The following is an 18,268-nucleotide window of genomic DNA, read 5'->3' as shown; positions in this document are numbered from 1 at the left end:
TCTTACTGTGTGTGTTTGAGCATGCGCAGGTTTTAATCATGTGGGTGTAGTCAAGTTGGCTATGAAATGTTTCATCATTATATTGTCTGAGTCATGAAGAAGAATGTATGTCTGGGCCTCCTGTAGACTAACTCCATCTCCATGTACCAACAGCCCCAGGTAGGCCAAGCCCAGCCTCGAGCCCTGTGCTGCCTCAACGGGGGAGATTAGTACATGCATATTGGAACAAACTGGTACAGCGTGGGGCACTAGCAGGGAAACTGGATCCTTGGCATCAGCATGTTTATCACTTTCAAATCGCTTTATGAAACCTAATCCTCTTACGTGTTTTGGCCTGAACGGTAATCACATTAGAATTGTTTTGCTTAACTTTGACCCCTTGACTGAGGTCAGTCATGTTTGAACGCATCCTGTTTTGCGTTTCCTTTTATCTGTCTGCATCTTCGGCATTACCTGTTGATATTCCTCAGTAATCCCCGGCCCTTGACGTGACGTAAGTAGGGAGTCAGGTGGCTGAGCGGTGAGGGAATCGGGCTAGTAATCAGAAGGTTGCTGGTTCGATCCCCGGCTCTGCCAAATGACGTTGTGTCCTTGGGCAAGGCACTTCACCCTACTTGCCTCGGGGGGAATGTCCCTGTACTTACTGTAAGTCGCTCTGGATAAGAGCGTCTGCTAAATGACTAAATGTAAATGTAAGTAGGGGGTTCAGGCAAAGGTGGATGTACTGGTTGGGTCCTGACTTCGAAACCACCTGACGCTAAACACAGAGGTGTGATGTGATCCGCGACTCTACCAGTCTTAACTGTGCTGATGGGAGTTTGCAGATAGCTGGCTTCTGTACCTGTTGTCATGTTGATCCTGCAACCTGATTGAGGTATTAGTTTTCATTTAAAATTCAGCAAAATATGATTTGCACATCTATTGGTTGTTTTGCCAACATGCTAGATCGAGTGGGTAAACCTTAAGGGCCGTGCTCATTCAGGACAGGTTTCAAAGGAGTGTACATAGCACATAGAAACCGCTTTGAAATTCAAGTCACTGGCACACCTATTCAGGAAGACTCATTAGTAGTGTTTATATTTGCAGATAGGCCTACAGAATTGTATGGTAGCCTATGATTTGACTGATGTAATGCCTATTTAATCAAGTTATTTTTTCTGATTGTGTAACAACCTGAATCCGAGCAGCTGGACATTGAAGGGATTAATTTGCAAGAGATTTCTTATTTGATCAGTTTTGTTTGGTTCCCAATTGTACTCCGTTGATTGGTAGCCTAATTTCATCACATATTAAAGGGATTAGGCTACTCTGTCTCTGCAATTAATATTATTGAGACATATTTTGTCAATTGGTAAATCTTGTTTTGTCAAACACGCTCACAATTTCCACAATAATATATAACTTGTATCTTATGTAGTTTGGGAGGCTAATTACATTTCTAAATGCTACAGAAAAGATTTGTCATTCATGCCTGAACCACGCCCCCTGGAGTGCTGATGAGTCCATATGGCATTTGATGCGAGCGCGTTGCAGCTCCGCATATCAGTCTCGCGCTCCGTAAGCAGACGGTGAGAAGATTGAGATTGACGGCCACTGTCTTTACTTGGAACCTGTACTCTACGTCGAGGACGTATTTAAAAACAGGGAAACAAACATTTCAGTGGAGAAGCTGAACTATCAAACAATTTGACGTGCGAGAACAACCAAAAGGAACATTGCTTCGGGCGCGTCTTAAAAAAATATACAAATTAAACGGTGATAGAAGATATCAATGTAACATATCTGTCAATTTGTAATACTGTCACGTCCACAGCTGTCTTTGCATGCAGGGCATGTTTCCTCGCAGGGGTCGATCAACCACGCTGTTCTTTTCCACGTCTAGTGCCTGTCAGCCTACGGTCTAGACTTTTCCGAGCACCGGTGGATCACCAGCCGTGACGATGGGAGGAAACCTAGGGTGCCACCGGTCCATCCCTAAAGACCCCTCAGATGTTGGTCACAGCAAGCGTAAATTCAGCGCGGCTTGTAACTTCAGCAATATACTAGTCAACCAGGAGCGGTTGAATATCAATACGGCAACCGAGGAGGAACTGATGACTTTACCGGGGGTGAACCGCACCGTCGCTCAGAATATTGTGGAATATCGTGACTGTATAGGGGGATTTAAAAAGGTGGAAGACTTGGCACTAGTTAGCGGGATAGGGGCTACGAAATTAGAGATGATCAAACTAGAAATATGCGTCTCGAGTCGGACAAGCTCATCCCAGCACTCTCCGTCGTCGCTGCGTAAAGACATGGAGCACCTGTCGTGTACAGGTATGAACATCAACACCGCGACCCCTGCTCAACTCATGAGCATCCGTGGCATCACGGAAAAAATGGCCAAGAACATAGTAGAGTATCGTGTCGAGAATGGCCCGTTTAAAAGCATTGAAGATCTGGTGAGGGTCAACTACATCAACTCCTCCCTATTGGACAAAATCCGTTTCCAAGTTTTTGTTGAACGATCCAGAACACCTTCCACAAACACAAACGGCGGGTTGACGTACACCACAAAATCTCACCCGAGCCCGACCTCTTTCAGTCTTCGAAGTGATGATCTTGACCTTCCGCCTGGTGGGCCAACGCAGATCCTGTCGGTGCGGCCTAACGTAGAGCCTCTGTGCGGGTTGCGAGACGGAAGAGCGGTGGTGCGAGTAGCAACCTGGAACTTGCAGTCCTGTTCCTGTGAGAAGGCTAACAATCCAGGAGTGAAGGAGGTCGTGTGTATGACACTTTTGGAGAACGAGTAAGTATAGCCATACATTCATCATGTAGCCGCATAAGTTATTTGTGCTTTAGCATGCGTCACATGGATTTGTAAGTATGCCACATATTTTTGTAGTGTAGGCCTACTGTAACCTTGGATAATGATGTGGCATTTTCATGACCTGCAGCCATTATGAAGTCAGAAGCGTATAGATATATTGGAATTATATAAATACTTTTTTGAGGTGGCGTTACTGAAGACAATGAGAATGTATTGATAATGAATACACCTATAGAGTATACCTGTGGTGGTTCTGTCCATTCTCTGGGCCTTCTGAGAAAGCTAGGCTCTCAGCATAGTCCTGAGACAGCTGGAATACGCTGCTATCACACTCCAGGAGAACCTCTGTTTAAGGACCTGCCCTATTTATTGATTTGAACAGACAGAGGTGCACTGTTTGATCTAGTCATGCCTCACATGTCTTCTGAAAACACACACATTGTATGAGTTAAGCAGACAGTGTGCCTTGGCAGTAGTTGAGGTTCATTGGGTTTTCTTACATAACCCGTTGGGAGCCATGCAGTTTGGGGTTCACCCTGGCAGAACGTGGGGGGACGCTTCCCAGCCCGCTGTTAAGACAGAAACTGACCCTGTCTGGGAAACAAGCAGCTCTTGCCATGCAAACACGATCCACCCTCACATGTTCCTCTAATGCCTAATACAAACATGAGCTGGGCCATTAAACATTTATACTTTTACCACCCCACCCTATTGTACCCAAGGGTAACAAATAAAACAAGCAGCTTGCAAACAGTTTATAGGTACATGAACAACTTTTGCACTGGGCTGATGTGGCTTGCTCTACTGCCCCCCCCCCCCCGCTTCCTCCCCCATAATTCCCTCCCCCATGCCTGCCTCCCTCCCATGGCCCCCCTTCCTTCCCCCCCCCTCTATTCTGTTGACTGAGCATGGATTTGGAAGGCCAAAACCCTACTCATCAGCCCTCCCTTTTCCTGATCTTGGTAGCCTCGGGAGGGGGAGGGGGGCCGGAGAGGTGAAGTGTTTCGGGGGTGGGGGGTTATTGTGTGTTTGTGCAGTTCTCAGCTGTGGAGCGGAGATCCCAGGCTGGAGGCTGAGTTTACACAGTGACCTGGCCCTCAGCCACACCAAGGAGAGAGGGAGGGATCACTGGAGTTCACTGAACTCTGCGATGCACTGCGTACCAAAGGTTAGACTGCCAGATCAGACACTTCCAGTGTTGAGGAGCCCTCTTGTTATTTGCCACCAGTCAGCAGTTTCAGTCAGCAGTCAATGTACACACACATATACTCAGCTGAGTATTGTGTGTGTGTGTGTGTATATATATATGTGTATATACAGTACTCAGCTGAGTATATATATATATATATATATATATATATATATATATATATATATATATACACAGTACTCAGCTGAGTCTGAGGTTTATGCTTAGAGAAGGGGGAATGGCCTGCCAGGCCAGCTATGAGGGTTAATACAGTTCATCAGAACAGGGAAGGTGTAAACCTAGCACACACAGAATGCGGTGACTCACATGCTCAGTTCAAAACAGGGCTGGTTGTAATGTGAAATAGCTGCGTGTCTGACACAGGCTGGAAGGCTGTGGAGTCACAGTCGATTGGTTCTGGCCCGATTCTGCTCCACTCCTTTCTCAGTGTGTGCATAACAACATCTTATGCTATACCAAGCGACTGAAGCTCTATTGATGTTTTTCTGTTTTGCACTCCAATGAGGAGGGTGAGGTAAAAACAGCTGTAGAACTTCAGTACATTTGGAAACGCTTAGAAAAAGGGAAGGGAAAGGAGCAGTCATATTGTGCTTTTCAATAGTGAAAGTCTGCTCCTAGTAGCTCATTTAAGCAGTACATCAAGTTTCAGTCCTGGATCTACTGTTGAAGCTCTCTTCCACAACAAGCCTTCCGGTGACACTGGGTGAGGTTTTTGCCATAGGGTGTTGTTGTGTAGGTATGTTTTGGCTATTGCTGCATGTCTCTGTTTAACCCCTGACCTTTGGGTTCTGACGGGGAAAGGCTTTCCTTGTTGTTGAAACCACACACAGACACTCCCCGACATACACATACTCACATGAAAGGCAGAGTAGGAAAGAGACGGAGTGATGGAAGGAGGGAGGGACAGAATGTGAAAAGACAAGATTCCCTTCAGATTCCCTTCAGACACTGAAGTCTCCTCCTTCAGAATCCTCTTGGAATGTTCTTTTAGTTCTGCAGGTTAATGAGGTTATCGTCCCCTCGGCCGTTCTTTGACAGAGTGAACCCCGGGTCCAAAGAAGACAATGTGTGTTGTGTTTGATGGCGGGAGAAAAGGAACAATCCAATCAGCCGGGTAAATAATCTACAGATCCTCCAATCAAACACAGGATGTTAACATACTTCAAAAATAACTGTAAGGCCTGGGCTATCTCTCTGAGGCCTCTCGTGAAAGGAGGACGAAGCCACATCTAATGTGAGGCCTGCATGTTCTCTATTAGGGCCTGATGACATTGAGCAGATGTTGGCGACAGACACTAACCCAGACCTCTGTTGATGATGGTGAGGGTCATTATCTCGATGGTCGTGGTGTTACTGGGGTTGTAGAAGACAGGGATGTAGATCACTGCTCCAGCTCCCTGGTTAACAACATTACTGTCACGCCCTTCGCTCGAATCCCTCTTCTCTGACGACCTGGCTTCCTTGGCTATCCCTGCCCGGAGGTTCATGAGATGCGCGTGCCTCTCTTGCGTGTGCGTTCGCGCGCGTTGTGTATCTGCCTGCGTGTAGGTGTTGGATTCTGCTGCAGTAGAGCCCTCCCTGCCAGCGTGTCTGAATAGCGAGGTAGACCCGAGGATGTGCTCGCTCCGCCACTCAGCCCTCGACCCCGTCTCCGTGTGGTTCTGCAGTGTGCAGCAGCGCCGCAAGGTCACGTCCCACCTCCAGATCCCAGCTGTCAGAGAGCCCTGCGTGCTCATGCGTGTTTCACACACACACACACACACACACACAACCTCCCTACGACATCCCGATGAAAGTCCGGGCTGTGAAAGGCACCGTTTTTCGAATACGGTGCCTCACATCTCAATTTTGCGGGTCGACTACGACGTGTGTGTGTGGAAGGATGGTGGGGGATGAGGGGGGGGGTTGTGATTTTGCCCAGAATTGATGCTGAGGTCATGAGCGGGGTGGGCGGGGGTCGGAGCTGACGCAGAGTGTTAGGACGAAGCACAGAGAGGGGAAAGGCGCTCATGTGGAAAATTCCATTGACGCAGCACTTTATTGTGGGAGAACAGTGAGTGAGGAGCAAACCCTGCCAGTGGCAGGGCAGGAACCAAACCCAGGTGCCTGTCTGACCAGCATGGACTGCTACACACAGTCGCCCCCGGAACAACAACACACACTTGTTTATCATTCGATCATTCTTTATACCAATCATAATCCCAAAAGTATTTTACTCAGTTAATCTGAAAACTACAGTTTACTTGGTGCCCCATGTCCCCTGAAACCAGTGTACAAATACTCCAGACACTCCTTCCAAGATCACCTTCGCTGCAGCCCAACCCTTTGGACAAAGCAGTGATCTCTTTACCACATCATGTTGATCAGATTTATTGAGATTCGGATTGTTGTTTGTTTTGCCCTGCCATCTTGCCCTCCAACCAGAGGTTTATCTGTTTTTCTAAGCTGCTCTTCTCCATTGTGGTGATGGCGTTGAGGGATTGCATTCTGCTTTCCTGCTGCAGGGTGGGACCTTGTTTGACCACGGCTGGACAGACCCGTGCTTACTCACCCCTCTCCACGAGGGAGTAGGTGAGGGGTTTATCTGTGCGTGTGCCTGCCTATCAATGTCACTGGACCGTGTTGACTGTCACAGAATAGCGGGAATGGCCGTCATCAATGTTCCTGTTTTTTTCTCTCTCTCCATTGTTTAAAAGGGAGGGGGGGGGTCCGTTAATCTGCATATTCCATTCAGCTTTGAGTTGAGAGTGGATTTGAGCGATGGGCACGACACTGCGCCCTGTTGCTGAGCCTCTGCCTGCGTTCACCGTTAAGCTGTCCCTGCACCGCGGTGACGTCATGTCACCTTGGCTTGGAGGGAGCCCGGAGCTGGCCTGAGGCCGGTGGGGGCGGACGAGCCCCAGGGGATTTGTGGAGGAGGGGCAGGATATGGTGGGACGACTGCAATGCTCCTGGACTGCAGAGGAGCTATTGTCAGGTCCTCTTGGTCTCATTGTGGTGATGACCATGACCACCCACAGCGGAGGAAGAGGGCGGGGTCGCTCTGACCCCTGACCCGTTTGTTCTCAAAACAGACAAACGGGGCAATCGGTGATTGCGTGGAGATTGCAAATATGTACATGTGCTGAGCTCCCTCTCTTCATCTGTCAACCACTAAAACGTGGTTTTAACATGTAAAGTTCAAGTGGTTCTGGCTGGGGTCGAATTGGGTTGGCTGATTCGCAAATACAACAAAACAATCTGGCAGAGCAATATGACAGAAAGGGCCGGTGTTGCGCAAGTTCTTATGCTCTTGGAAGTTGATAGGTTCCTGGGACGTGTTGAGAGTGCTGCGCTACTTATCTGTCCAGTTAGAGGATCTGTCCTCACCCGTCTCCAGCGGCAGGAATACCAATCAGACCGCTCGCTGATCCATATTCATGATGCGCTGGCCAGGCGGGGTCTGTGAGGGGCAGATTGAAGGGTGCTGCGCTGGGGACAGAGGACGCGTGTCTGCTGGTGGAGACACTGTGGGACAAAAGGCAAGCCTGACGAGTCAGTTCTTCTGGCTGTGAGGGCACAGACTCCACCAGCCCGGTCGGCGATGAAGGCCCAGTTGAAGCCCAGGGCAGCAGCTCTGGGGAGTTCTAACAGAACACTGCACCGAATCGAGCACACGACCGCTAGCGTAGCATAACCTAACACTGACATTGGTTTTGTTCTTCATGGCTGGCCTATCTCCCTATCCTCTAATTATACATGTGGACCCAGATCATTTTCTCCAGGGACCTCCCTCAGTTCCCACAAAGGAAACTACCACACCAAGTACTAAACGGGTTTCTCCATGAGGAAAACAAACCCATCGAAAGCCAGATAGACCCTGATGCAATTCTAACTGAAAACCTCTCACTCTGGTATCTCAAGTGATTTACAAATGGCTAAAGTAATTTCTTCACGGCTGTGCTAAGTGGCTCGTCTATCAACAGCTTGAGATTATAGAGCAGACGATAGCAGAGGAAGCCGGAAGTGATGTCACTCAGTTTGACAGCCCGAAGCACTCCTCCAGCAGTCCATCTGGCTCCTAGCAAACTCCCACCATTCGCTCCATGACGCTAGCTTTGTAACAGCTACAAAGAGCTGACTCATTCTGGTTGGTCTCCTGTGCTCTTCAGAGAGATCTCAAAGGGGTCCTCATGGCAGACAGTGGATAAGCGAAATGACTTGGCTAAACACGAATGAATAGTTCTCGTCGGATGTGTCTTCTATCATGGCAGACTGCATGTGAGATTAGTCTCTCCTGGGCTGTGGCAGTACTTTACAAATAGAAGTGTTATGCAACATGGGTTTTTGCCTCTTTTTAGGATTACAGGGTGAGAGCAGGTGAAAGCTAGTGTTGCAGCCCACTGTAGTGTTGAAGCACACTCCATCAGTGTGTACTGCTCCTGCATTATGAGATGAGAAATTGAGAGAGAGTGTGAGTGAGAGTAAGTGTGTGTGTGTGCGTGTGTGTGTGTGCGTCCTGCATGTGTGTACTCTGCTGCATGTGCTAAATGTCTGTTGGTATCTGTTGCCAAGTAGCTCTTGATTTCCTTCGGCCCTTCCTATAAGAGAAGATATTGACTGATTTCATTTTCTCAGTGAATAAAGAATATCTTCTCATTTAGTTAATTGCAAATAGGTTGTGGTTTAGAGAAGAACTGGATGTCGGAAAAACGGGGAGGAAGATGGAGGGAGGGAGGGTGGCTTCGAGGGAGAAAAAGGGATTGAGGAAGGGAGGGAGAGATGGATTCCTGAAATGCTACTACAGTACGTTTTAGTGCATCTGAAGCTTCATTAAGCCTTCATAAAGCCTTTAGAGACTGTACATAAATATGGCACAAACATTCACATCAACAGTGTCAGAACACAGTTGTGCCACTTTAAACCTTAAACCCCGTTATACATACAAAGATGTTTTGCGACAGTTTTGTTTAAAGAGGCTTTGTGAAGACAATACCTACTCAGGCAGACCAATCCTGCTTGAGCTCTAGTATGTGTTTTTATGGCATGCATTACTTTCCCTGTGCTGACTACTGGCCTGGAAAGTTATTTTTAAGCAAACAAATAAATGTTTATGGGGTCGTAACGATTTCTCAAGGTGCAATAATGTGTTTGTGCACTGGATAGTTTTAGTTCTAGATAGTTCTCTGTCCTCCCTCTCACCATCTCACTTGGTATGTTTTAAAGTGGCCTGAGTCATTTTCAGGTCGCCCTGCTGCCTCATGGGAAGTGAGTCTTGTGATGGAGAGACAAGATCCTGGTCGGCTAGTCTCTCTGTTTGCTCTTATCTGTTGTGTCAACAGTACGGATGTCTCTGCTTCGCAAGGCTAGCTTCGGTGTATGTTGAACAAGAAGCCATGGCGTTCAATTTGCACACCAGCAATGATTTCCACCGAGCTATGCAAGCCACTCTGACCACGTTTTCCCCTCCCCCTTCCCTCCCTCTCTTCTCATCCTTTCCAGCATCAAGTTACTGGCCGTTCAGGACCTACTGGACCGGGAGGCCCTGGACAAGGTATAGTAGAGACCTGAATTCCTCCTGGTCATGTCTCTTTCAGGTGCTTCTGTTCTGGTGAGGCAAAGGTTGTCATCATACAGACCTCCGCTAGGATAGTGGTCGTGATGAAGGGCTGGGTGGCCAGTCTAGACCGGCCTGTGTAAAAAAAATAAAAAAAATAAAAACGGTGCCAGCCTTTGCACAGGACATTCTTGTAGTGAACCACTTGCTTTCTGCCTCCTCACACCCACTTAGCGAAGGCCTCGCTTTTTGTTGACATTATGCAAATGCTTCCTCTCCCACTCCCCCTCTCTCGCTTCCTCTCTCACTCTCTCCGCCTCTTCCACTCTTCCCTGTCGCTCCTTCAGTGTAAATTATGTTTTCTATTTCCAGTCGTGTATTTGGGTTTGAACTGTGGTCACTCTCCTGTGCTTTCATGGCTAAAAATAAGCCTGTAGTTGCTACGTGTAGAGTGTCTCTTTTACCAGGCTAGCGAGACATTGGGGACACTGCCCGGTATTTGGTATGGTATGTGGTAAGCTTAGAGCCCTACTCTGTGACCGGACATACACAATCTCCACATCAGAGAATGGATGGATCCTCTGTGTCTCCATTTGGCCATGAGCGTTATAAAATGGAGATCAGTAGTGTTACAAAAACTCAACATTTGAATCTGTGTCTCAAGTACACATTGTATCAAATCAATATCATGGTATTTGCACCGAATTGGAGATCCCATTTGACTGATACCCAAGGTAGGCAATGATTATAGTACTTACACGTCTATTAACTGACATTCCTTCCAGTGATTGTGTGCTTTGTTAGTGGACATAGGCAGAGATGTGGCATTGATCGGTGTGTGTGTGTGAGCAGTGGTCTCGTCCTTGGTAGCTAAAGGAGCTGATGTGGGGGGGAGAGTCTGACCTGGAATGTGTTGCCACCCTGGAGAGATAAGTAGGTCGGAGCAGACCAGTGTCTCATCAGCAAGAGGGAGAGGGAGAGGGAGAGGGAGAGGGAGAGGGAGAGGGAGAGGGAGGGAACGGGGTGGAGAGGCTGAAGCTCTGCTTTTGGACTGGAGACGAACCACATCAGAAGAATCCAGAGACCCTGGATTCTTTCTGTTCCTTTCACCCTCTCGTTTCTCTCTCACCCCATCTTGGTCCTGATGCCGTTCCATCTTTCTATCCGCCTCTCTCTCTTTTCTCTGCCTCTCTTGTGCCTCAGTCTAAAATTCGATATACCTCTCTTTTTTGTGTGTCTCTCTCTCTCTGTCTCTTCTTCTTTATGCAGGCAGTCAGTCAGTCATGAAGTGTGACTGGTTCTGATTTCATGCTCAGACCAAAAGCAGAGGTTCTACACACACACACACACACACACACACACACACACACACACACACACAAGCGTAGAGAGCCTCACCCAGTTTCATCCATGAACATGCCAAACACAAAATGGTACAATAGATCAAGAAGCTCCCTTCAGCCTCATATGCAGTTTTTACTGCAAAACGCTTCTTGGGGCCCACCTGTTTGGGTTAAGTGGCCCAGAACCAGGGGAGTTCTCGCCCCTTTTCACTCTCTTTCACCCTCTCTCTCTCTCTCTTTCCCTATGTATCTCTGTCTTTATCTCTCTTTCTTTCTCTTCTTCTCAGAAGCAGGATTTCCAGCAGGAGTCTCTCTGCAGATGGCCTCCGTCACAGTTGCTTCTTCTCAGAAGCTCCCTGAAGGAATTCCTTAACCCCCTCAGGACATTCCTCCACCTTCATATAAGGCGTCCTCTCGCATTCAAACCAATACACTTTTTTGTTTTCTGGCCAACTGTACAGCTTGCAGTTGTTTCAGAAAATTGCCATGATGTAGCTGAAGTTGACTGTTTTACAGTTGACATTTTTGGGTGCTTAGTCACTAGTCACTTAGGCGCATGAACCAGTCACGGGCACTGTTTTCCCTTCTGTTATGTATCCAAGGAACCTTCTGTGGTTTGTGGTAAATTGCTGCAATGTGAGGAAGTAGTTCTGGTTCAAAATGCTCTACTTGTTTATCAGATGCAGTAGAGTTACAGTTAAGTTTGGTGTCTGTATCCTCTTCAGCTTAACTGCTAGCATCCACTTTATCACTAACTGACATACTATATAGGAACAAACCCACACTATTGTCAACATGTGCACACACATTGTGGTTTAACTTGGATCCTTTTAACCTGTTTGATCTAGTAATCAACCATGTTGTAACTGAATGTCACAAGTTGTTATATGCATATTGGTTTGCATTTCCCCCCATAAGATAAGTACCCAACGGAAATGGGTTTTTATCATCTTACTGGCTGCTGCTAAAAGATGCCTGCCCAGAATTGTGTCCAGTGTGTTTGAGGTTGTGTGAGTGTGTGTGTTTGTGCAGGCATAGCCAAAATCGAGGTGTGGATCATCTATCCTTTCCAGTCCTGAGACTGGAGCCATATTAGGAAGAGTGTTATAAGAGTGTTAAGCTTCACACCAGAAACCCACGTCAGGAACGGATCTGCTCAAAGTCCTTGGAATGGAAAAACTGTTACTTTGAGAATCCCAACTGTTCTCTTTCTATGTGAAATGTTGCATGCTCAGGTTTCAAATGTTACTGCAGCATATAGCCCACACATGGACTAGGGTACCGACTATAGGGACTGTCTGTGTGGTTGTAGCCTGTGGGCACACACACACACAGCTTCACATATCTACAATGAACACATTCTAGAACCAAGTAGATTTTCTTTTCAGTGCTTTTTCAGAGGCTTTACTGCTCATCCCAGGTCTCCACGGCGACCAGGTGGAGTGTTTTATGGCCTTCTGTCTCCGGTATTGATTAACTCAGATTACATTAATTAGATAATTAAATCTGCGGCAGTGAAAAGTAGGTCTGCATTTCATTTAATAAATGTACTGGAGTGTTTCCGGCTTCTTTCACCTGAGTCAGGCCTCGGCAGGCTGACTGGCCCTCTGGGAGGAGACGCTCTCCCCTGCCTGGTTGTTCCTCTAGGCCTGTGGCACCAGGCCAGGGCCTCAGCGCTGTGCCTGCGCCTTGGTCTTCATCACCCACTGTGAGTTATGGGTGTGTTTGTGTTCAGTGAGTGGCCCTGTTATTCATCCCCCCGTATCTCCTTGGGGCCAGGCCGCACCCAGGGGCCCTGAGGAGGGAAGCTACACCCCATTGAAATCCAATCATGTCTTTTTATTGTTTCCTCAGCGCCGCGTCAGCGCGAGGTGAGGTTGATGTCGGGGGGGGGGGGGGGGGGGCGGCGGTTGTCCCGGAAGACTTCTGACTGACTTTGCCTGACTGACTGACGACTTTGCCACCTGTGGGATAAGAAAGCCTAGCTGTAGGTTAATGAATGTCACTGGGGCACCCAGGGAAGGATTGCAGGAGGAGGGTGGGGAGGGTGTGTATGACAGACTGGGTTACGGGGGGAGGGATGGAGGAAAGGAGGGATGGAGAAAGCTCCAGAGAGGGGTGCTCTCTGTCTCCTCCAGTGTCCCGCAGGGAAGCTCCGTGGGCTGGGGTTAATTATAGCCCCAGCAGCAGGTCACCCTGCGCAGGAATGTCATCCTCCAGCCGACTCCCCTCTCCCACCCACCTTCCACCCCCCACCACCACCTCTGCCCTGTCTTCACCTCATTGACGGCCATGCCCACTTCCTCACACGGAGCGGTCGCCATTTTGTATGACATGAGACAGGTGTAGCTCACCAGTAAAGCATGTGATTGCAGATCAAGAGATTGCAGGCTCCATGTATGGCCCTTTGGAGAAAAGTGTGATTGTTTTAGGTTGTTTAAAGATGCCGTAAAGTGGAATTGAAAATGAGTTTTAAGTTCATCACACCACAGAAGAATGTTTTGTTAACTACCCATACAAATTCAAATGAAAAAAAGCAGTCTTCTCTGCTTGAAATTGGGGGGGCATGTCACCTGAAGGAGCTGAAGCTCTGCCCCCTCGAATTTATTGAATTTAGCAACACTAGCTAAATCAATTGCGGATATCAGAACAGACCTACCTGCAGTCTCTGAGTGATTTATGTGTTAGATACTTTGCATCGTACCAGCTGAGTAACAGAATGCAACCATCTGTGATCTGACGTAGATAGGTCGCTGTGACGTAGATGGGTTGGGTTTTTGCCCCGCCCTATACAAAACCTGAGCTGAAAAAGGGAGAGAAACTGTTCAACGGTCTAACTCCACATTTCAGTGTGACAAAATAGACATGCTTTCAGCAACTCATATATAATGTAACACGTATATAATGTACTGAGAAGCAAATCATGTAATTTGCTGTACAGCATCTTTAATGAAAGATGATATCCAAGAGTAGAGACATTGTGATTCATGATTTCTAAGCTGTTGTTATTGAGCTCTGTGATGGTTTGTGATGACAGTTGGATGGCAATTTATGGTTTCATCCGGTCGATAGTGTTGTAATTCTTCTTCCTGAACTGTGTTCCAGTTCTGTGTGGAGCTCAACCAGGGCATGCTGGCCAGTGTTCGCAAGTGGAGAGGACCAAGAGGGCTGTGGAAGAGCACTGTGTCTGAAAAACCCACCGGACAGACCGACAAGGTACAGTATAAAGTAACACTGTGAGACTCACAGTCTCTCTCTCTGTCTCTCTCTCTACCTCAGACACAGATCACCCATCTTAAGGTCAAAAACGAGTTAGTCCAGCTAGTCCTGAAGAACACTGACATACACAATCTCTCAGACAGAGCTTTGCTATTATCCTCTTATCCACGAGGACAGGTAGCGCAGTGTGCTCTGCCCTTGGAAGGGGAGACACTTCCCTGGGGGGGCTCCAGGCAGCAGAGGTCCTAGAGAGCATAAAGCTACTTGATTTATATAACACTTTGAGGCTGGCTCTTTTCCTCAGTAATCTCCCCCTATCATCAGGAAGGTTCTCTGAGCGAACTGATGCCAGTGTTTACTCACAGAGGAAGCCGGCCGCGAGATGGACCCCAGATATCAACTTAAGCTGGGCTCGCTTCTCCCCGCAGCGATGCTTTCTGTCACGTAAGATGGATGGTCTCGATAATGGGAAGGGTAGTCGTAAAAAGCCTCCCCACGGCTGGCAGACGCTGGTGTTCATCGGGCCTGTATTGTTGAGGTGAACTGAAATGACTCCATAACTCTTCTCTATGCTGTTCTCCTCCTCACTGGAGAGCAAGATCAGTATGTATAATTCGATTTGTTGTATAATAGTCAGGCTGTGTGTGTGTGTTCCACGTGACACCCCACTCCAGTGAATCCCTTTTATTGCTGGTGTCAGTTTAACAGCTTTCTTGCCGAGGGAGGTTTTTCGTGTGGCCACTGGGACATGACAGAATAAGTGTGTGTGTGTGTGTGTGTAATGCCCGTGTGTGTCGGCATGCGTTGGAGGAAAAGAGGCTTGTTTGAATGAGCACCAGGAAGACCTTGTTGTAGCTGTTGGATTCCTTTCTGCAGCATTGTCCTTGTTAGATGCCCTCTCCTTTTCTCATCCGTGTCGTCTCTGTGTGTAGCAAAGTGGATCATGTGCCACAGAGACTGTGGTCACCCCAGGCTATCATCTCCTCTAGTCTGACCACACAACCCAGGGAGACTGTATCCTACTTTAACAACAAAGAAGCCTCATTTACGCCCTGAGAAGCGTTCAGAGGCATGTTCAAGGGTGTTTGTGACGAAGGCCATGTAGGCCAGCGTAAGGCTCCCCAGGCTCTTGATAGTGAGAGATGACTGCTGCACTTAAAGATCCTGTAAAGTGGACCTGGAAATGAGTTTTAAGTTCGCCACACCACAGAATAATGTGTTATTAACTACCCATCCAAATTTGAATGAAAAAATAACACCGACAAGTATGTTAAATTAGGCTTTGAAATCGTGAAAAAATCAGCAGTCTTCTCTTCTTGAGACTGGGGGGGCGTGTCGCCTGAAGGAGCTGAAGCTCCGCCCCTCGCTGCCTAGTGCCTACCTCCGACCCAGATAATGGACGCTATGTCAAGCCGAACAAAACCGTATAGAATTAGAATTTATTCTCAAGTTCAATGAGTGAAACATACAGATGCATATAAATGAAATGTTCCCCTGAACTGTAAAAGTAAAAATGGACACCAGAGACAGCAGACAGTGAGCTCTCCAACTAGGCTACTTCTCACACATTAGCTACCATTTCACCAAAATACCATATATATATCGTTCTACACCGAGTATAGCCTAATATCAAGTTAGCGGTTTGCACTAATTATAGCAGAGATACCTCTGGAAAAGTTATCTAGTATAATTATAACAAGCACACAGAAATGAGTGATGAACTGCTGGCGGCGGTGGATGGTCCAGGTGCGACCGGAGGATGAACGGCCGGGGGGGCGATGCTCGGTATGGCTCCGTGCTGCAAGAGAAGCCGTGTGTTGGTGAACCCCGTCTGTGTCTGGTCCATGTTAAAACTGTCCGCCGTGAAATGGTCAGTGGCGCAGAGGCGGCTGTTGGAGTTTATCCGAAGCTTTCCATGAGCGTGGCTCTTCACAACATCTATCCACCTATTTTTCCTTTCATTATCAACAGGGAACTTACAGTAAATGGCGTTGCAGCGCAGCTGGAGTTCTTGCATCCAGGGAAGAGGCAGTTGCGGGTGGTGGGAGACATCCTGAAGCTAGCTAGCTAGCTGATGTAAGCTACAATAACAGTACAGCAGGAGGAGCCATTCAGTGATCTGACGTAGATAGGGCAAAATGACGTAGATAGGGCATTTTTTGACTCCACCCATTAAAACCTGATCTGAAAACGGAAGAAAAACTGTTCGTCGGTCTAACTCCACATTTCAGTGCGAAAAAGTTTTAGCGCTTTGCACATGCTTTCAGGAACTCATTTCACACCTATATAATGTACTTAGAAGCAAAACATGGAATTTACTTTACAGGATCTTTAATGAGGAAGTTCATGTTCAGTCTGAACCTGACGCCATGACTTCCTGTATTAGAAATGACTTGACATCAGGTTAGGGTTACAACACCAAAAGCCTTTCTCCCATCATCCTCTGCTCTCTCCCTCTCAGGGATACAGCTATTCAGGCTTCCTGTGGGACAGCTCCTCCGGGATCGACCTGAAAGATTCTGCCGTCCTGGAAAGTCCCGCCGCCAATGGCAACGGGAAGCATGTCTATCCCCAGCAGTATCTGGCTCACTTCCTCGTAAGTGTGATGCGTCACCCAAGACCACAACTCGGACACCAAGTGTGTGTCTGTCTGTGACAATTGTGTGTGTGTGTGTGTCAGGCTCAGTGTGCGTGTGCATTTGTGTGTGTTCGTTGTGTGTGTGTGTACGCTTGTGAACTGAACTCATCTCTATATCTGTGTTAGATCGGTTCATCTGACCTGACCATCGTAAACGTCCACATGAGAGCGTCCGCAGCCCAGCCAGGAGAGCCCAACGGCAAAAGCCAGAGCCACGATGAGCCTGGGAGCAGACACATGTCCGCCAGCATTCAGGATACCCTCAAAGGTCAGCCTAAAGGCCACCCACTAGGAGCTTTCACTTGTGGTTGGGACATTGTAGCTCATCGTCAACCAGCAGTCAAATGCTCTACCACTGAGCCAAACCCATCCCACGTAAGGTCTAGGTGGAGGGTGAGTGTACTGATTCATCTCCCCCTCGTCTGTCTGCAGGGGTGAAGGATGTGCTGGTGCTGGGGGACTTTGGCCTGCCTCCCCAGAGCGCTGAGCTGGAGATGCTGCGCAGGGAGAAGCTGAGCGCCCTGGTGCCAGGCTCTCAATTCACCAACATCAGCACACGCTCTCCACAGGGCTCCCACTGCCTGGACAACATCTGGGTCAGCCGCTCACTCAAGAAGATCTACTCAGGTGTGTTTGGATGTTTAAATTATGTGTGTGTGTGTGTATAAATTACGCGTGTGTGTGTGTGTGCGCCACGTGAGCGCACACACACACACGTGTCCAAACGCGCATGCTCGGCCTACTTTGCTTTACAAAATATGTCCCGTTGAACCATGTGCACATCGCTGCTACATTTGCATGTCTGAGCTATGATGATGAGCTTGGCACACCTGACACACTAGGCGCCACCTGACCAAGCCTGGCTACTAAAGCTGGCCAGCTCAACTAAGGTTGTCCTTGTCTTTGGTGCCCCCTGCAGGCCATTGCACAGTGGTGCGGGAAGGCCTGACCAACCCCTGGATCCCTGACAACTGGTCGTGGGGAGGCGTAGCGTCGGACCACTGCCCTGTAGTGGCTGAGTTCTTCGTGGACATCACTCCCAAAGAGCTGAGCAAGAACAGGGTGGCGGTGGTGGAGCGAGGCGAGGCCATGCCCAAACACGAGCGGTGACCAACCTCACGGTCACCATAGAGACAGTCGGGAGTGTGGCAAGGGAGATTGCACGGTGATTTCATAATGACTTTGCCCTGGATCCTGTTTTGGGTTGGTTTGCAGTGGAGCAAAGGGTTACCTGAATCTGGAAAGCACCAAGATTGCCTTTTTAAGTTTCCTGTTATCAGTGTATGTTGGTCTTTGTAGATCCATGGTGTAGAATTCTTTTTTGTAAATTAAGAGATATATGTGATATAGATATGGTAACTGTGTCACAATATTTTATAAATATAGATGAATTAAAATGAAATTGGTAGACATTTCTCCTGTGTTAAGTCTTTTTCAAGTAGTTTTGAAAAAACTAGTATACATTTTCATTTAAGAAATATAATAATTCTAGGCAACACTTTACATTGAGGTT

The 18,268-nt window shown here is 47.8% G+C and overlaps 1 protein-coding gene across 1 annotated transcript; it reads left to right on the top strand.

Annotated features, from left to right (window-relative positions):
* The first annotated feature begins 1,533 nt into the window (after positions 1–1,533).
* On the top strand, positions 1,534–18,170 carry eepd1 (endonuclease/exonuclease/phosphatase family domain containing 1). The gene is made up of 7 exons (XM_062487122.1): positions 1,534–2,788; positions 9,501–9,552; positions 14,004–14,114; positions 16,579–16,713; positions 16,882–17,023; positions 17,188–17,382; positions 17,675–18,170. The coding sequence occupies exons 1-7, from the start codon at positions 1,941–1,943 to the stop codon at positions 17,863–17,865; spliced, it is 1,674 nt and encodes a 557-aa protein (XP_062343106.1). The 5' UTR covers positions 1,534–1,940; the 3' UTR covers positions 17,866–18,170.
* The last annotated feature ends 98 nt before the right edge of the window (positions 18,171–18,268 follow it).

Source organism: Osmerus eperlanus, chromosome 20 (assembly GCF_963692335.1).
Source record: "Osmerus eperlanus chromosome 20, fOsmEpe2.1, whole genome shotgun sequence".
Lineage (NCBI taxonomy): Eukaryota > Metazoa > Chordata > Actinopteri > Osmeriformes > Osmeridae > Osmerus > Osmerus eperlanus.
This window is presented reverse-complemented; position numbering and strand designations above follow the sequence as displayed.

Excerpts from the sequence above, each read along its gene's own strand:
- eepd1 (XM_062487122.1), top strand. The coding sequence starts at position 1,941 with ATGGGAGGAAACCTAGGGTGCCACCGGTCCATCCCTAAAGACCCCTCA. Across the intron at positions 2,789-9,500 it reads ATGACACTTTTGGAGAACGA|CATCAAGTTACTGGCCGTTC; the intron begins GTAAGTATAGCC and ends CATCCTTTCCAG. Across the intron at positions 9,553-14,003 it reads ACCGGGAGGCCCTGGACAAG|TTCTGTGTGGAGCTCAACCA; the intron begins GTATAGTAGAGA and ends ACTGTGTTCCAG.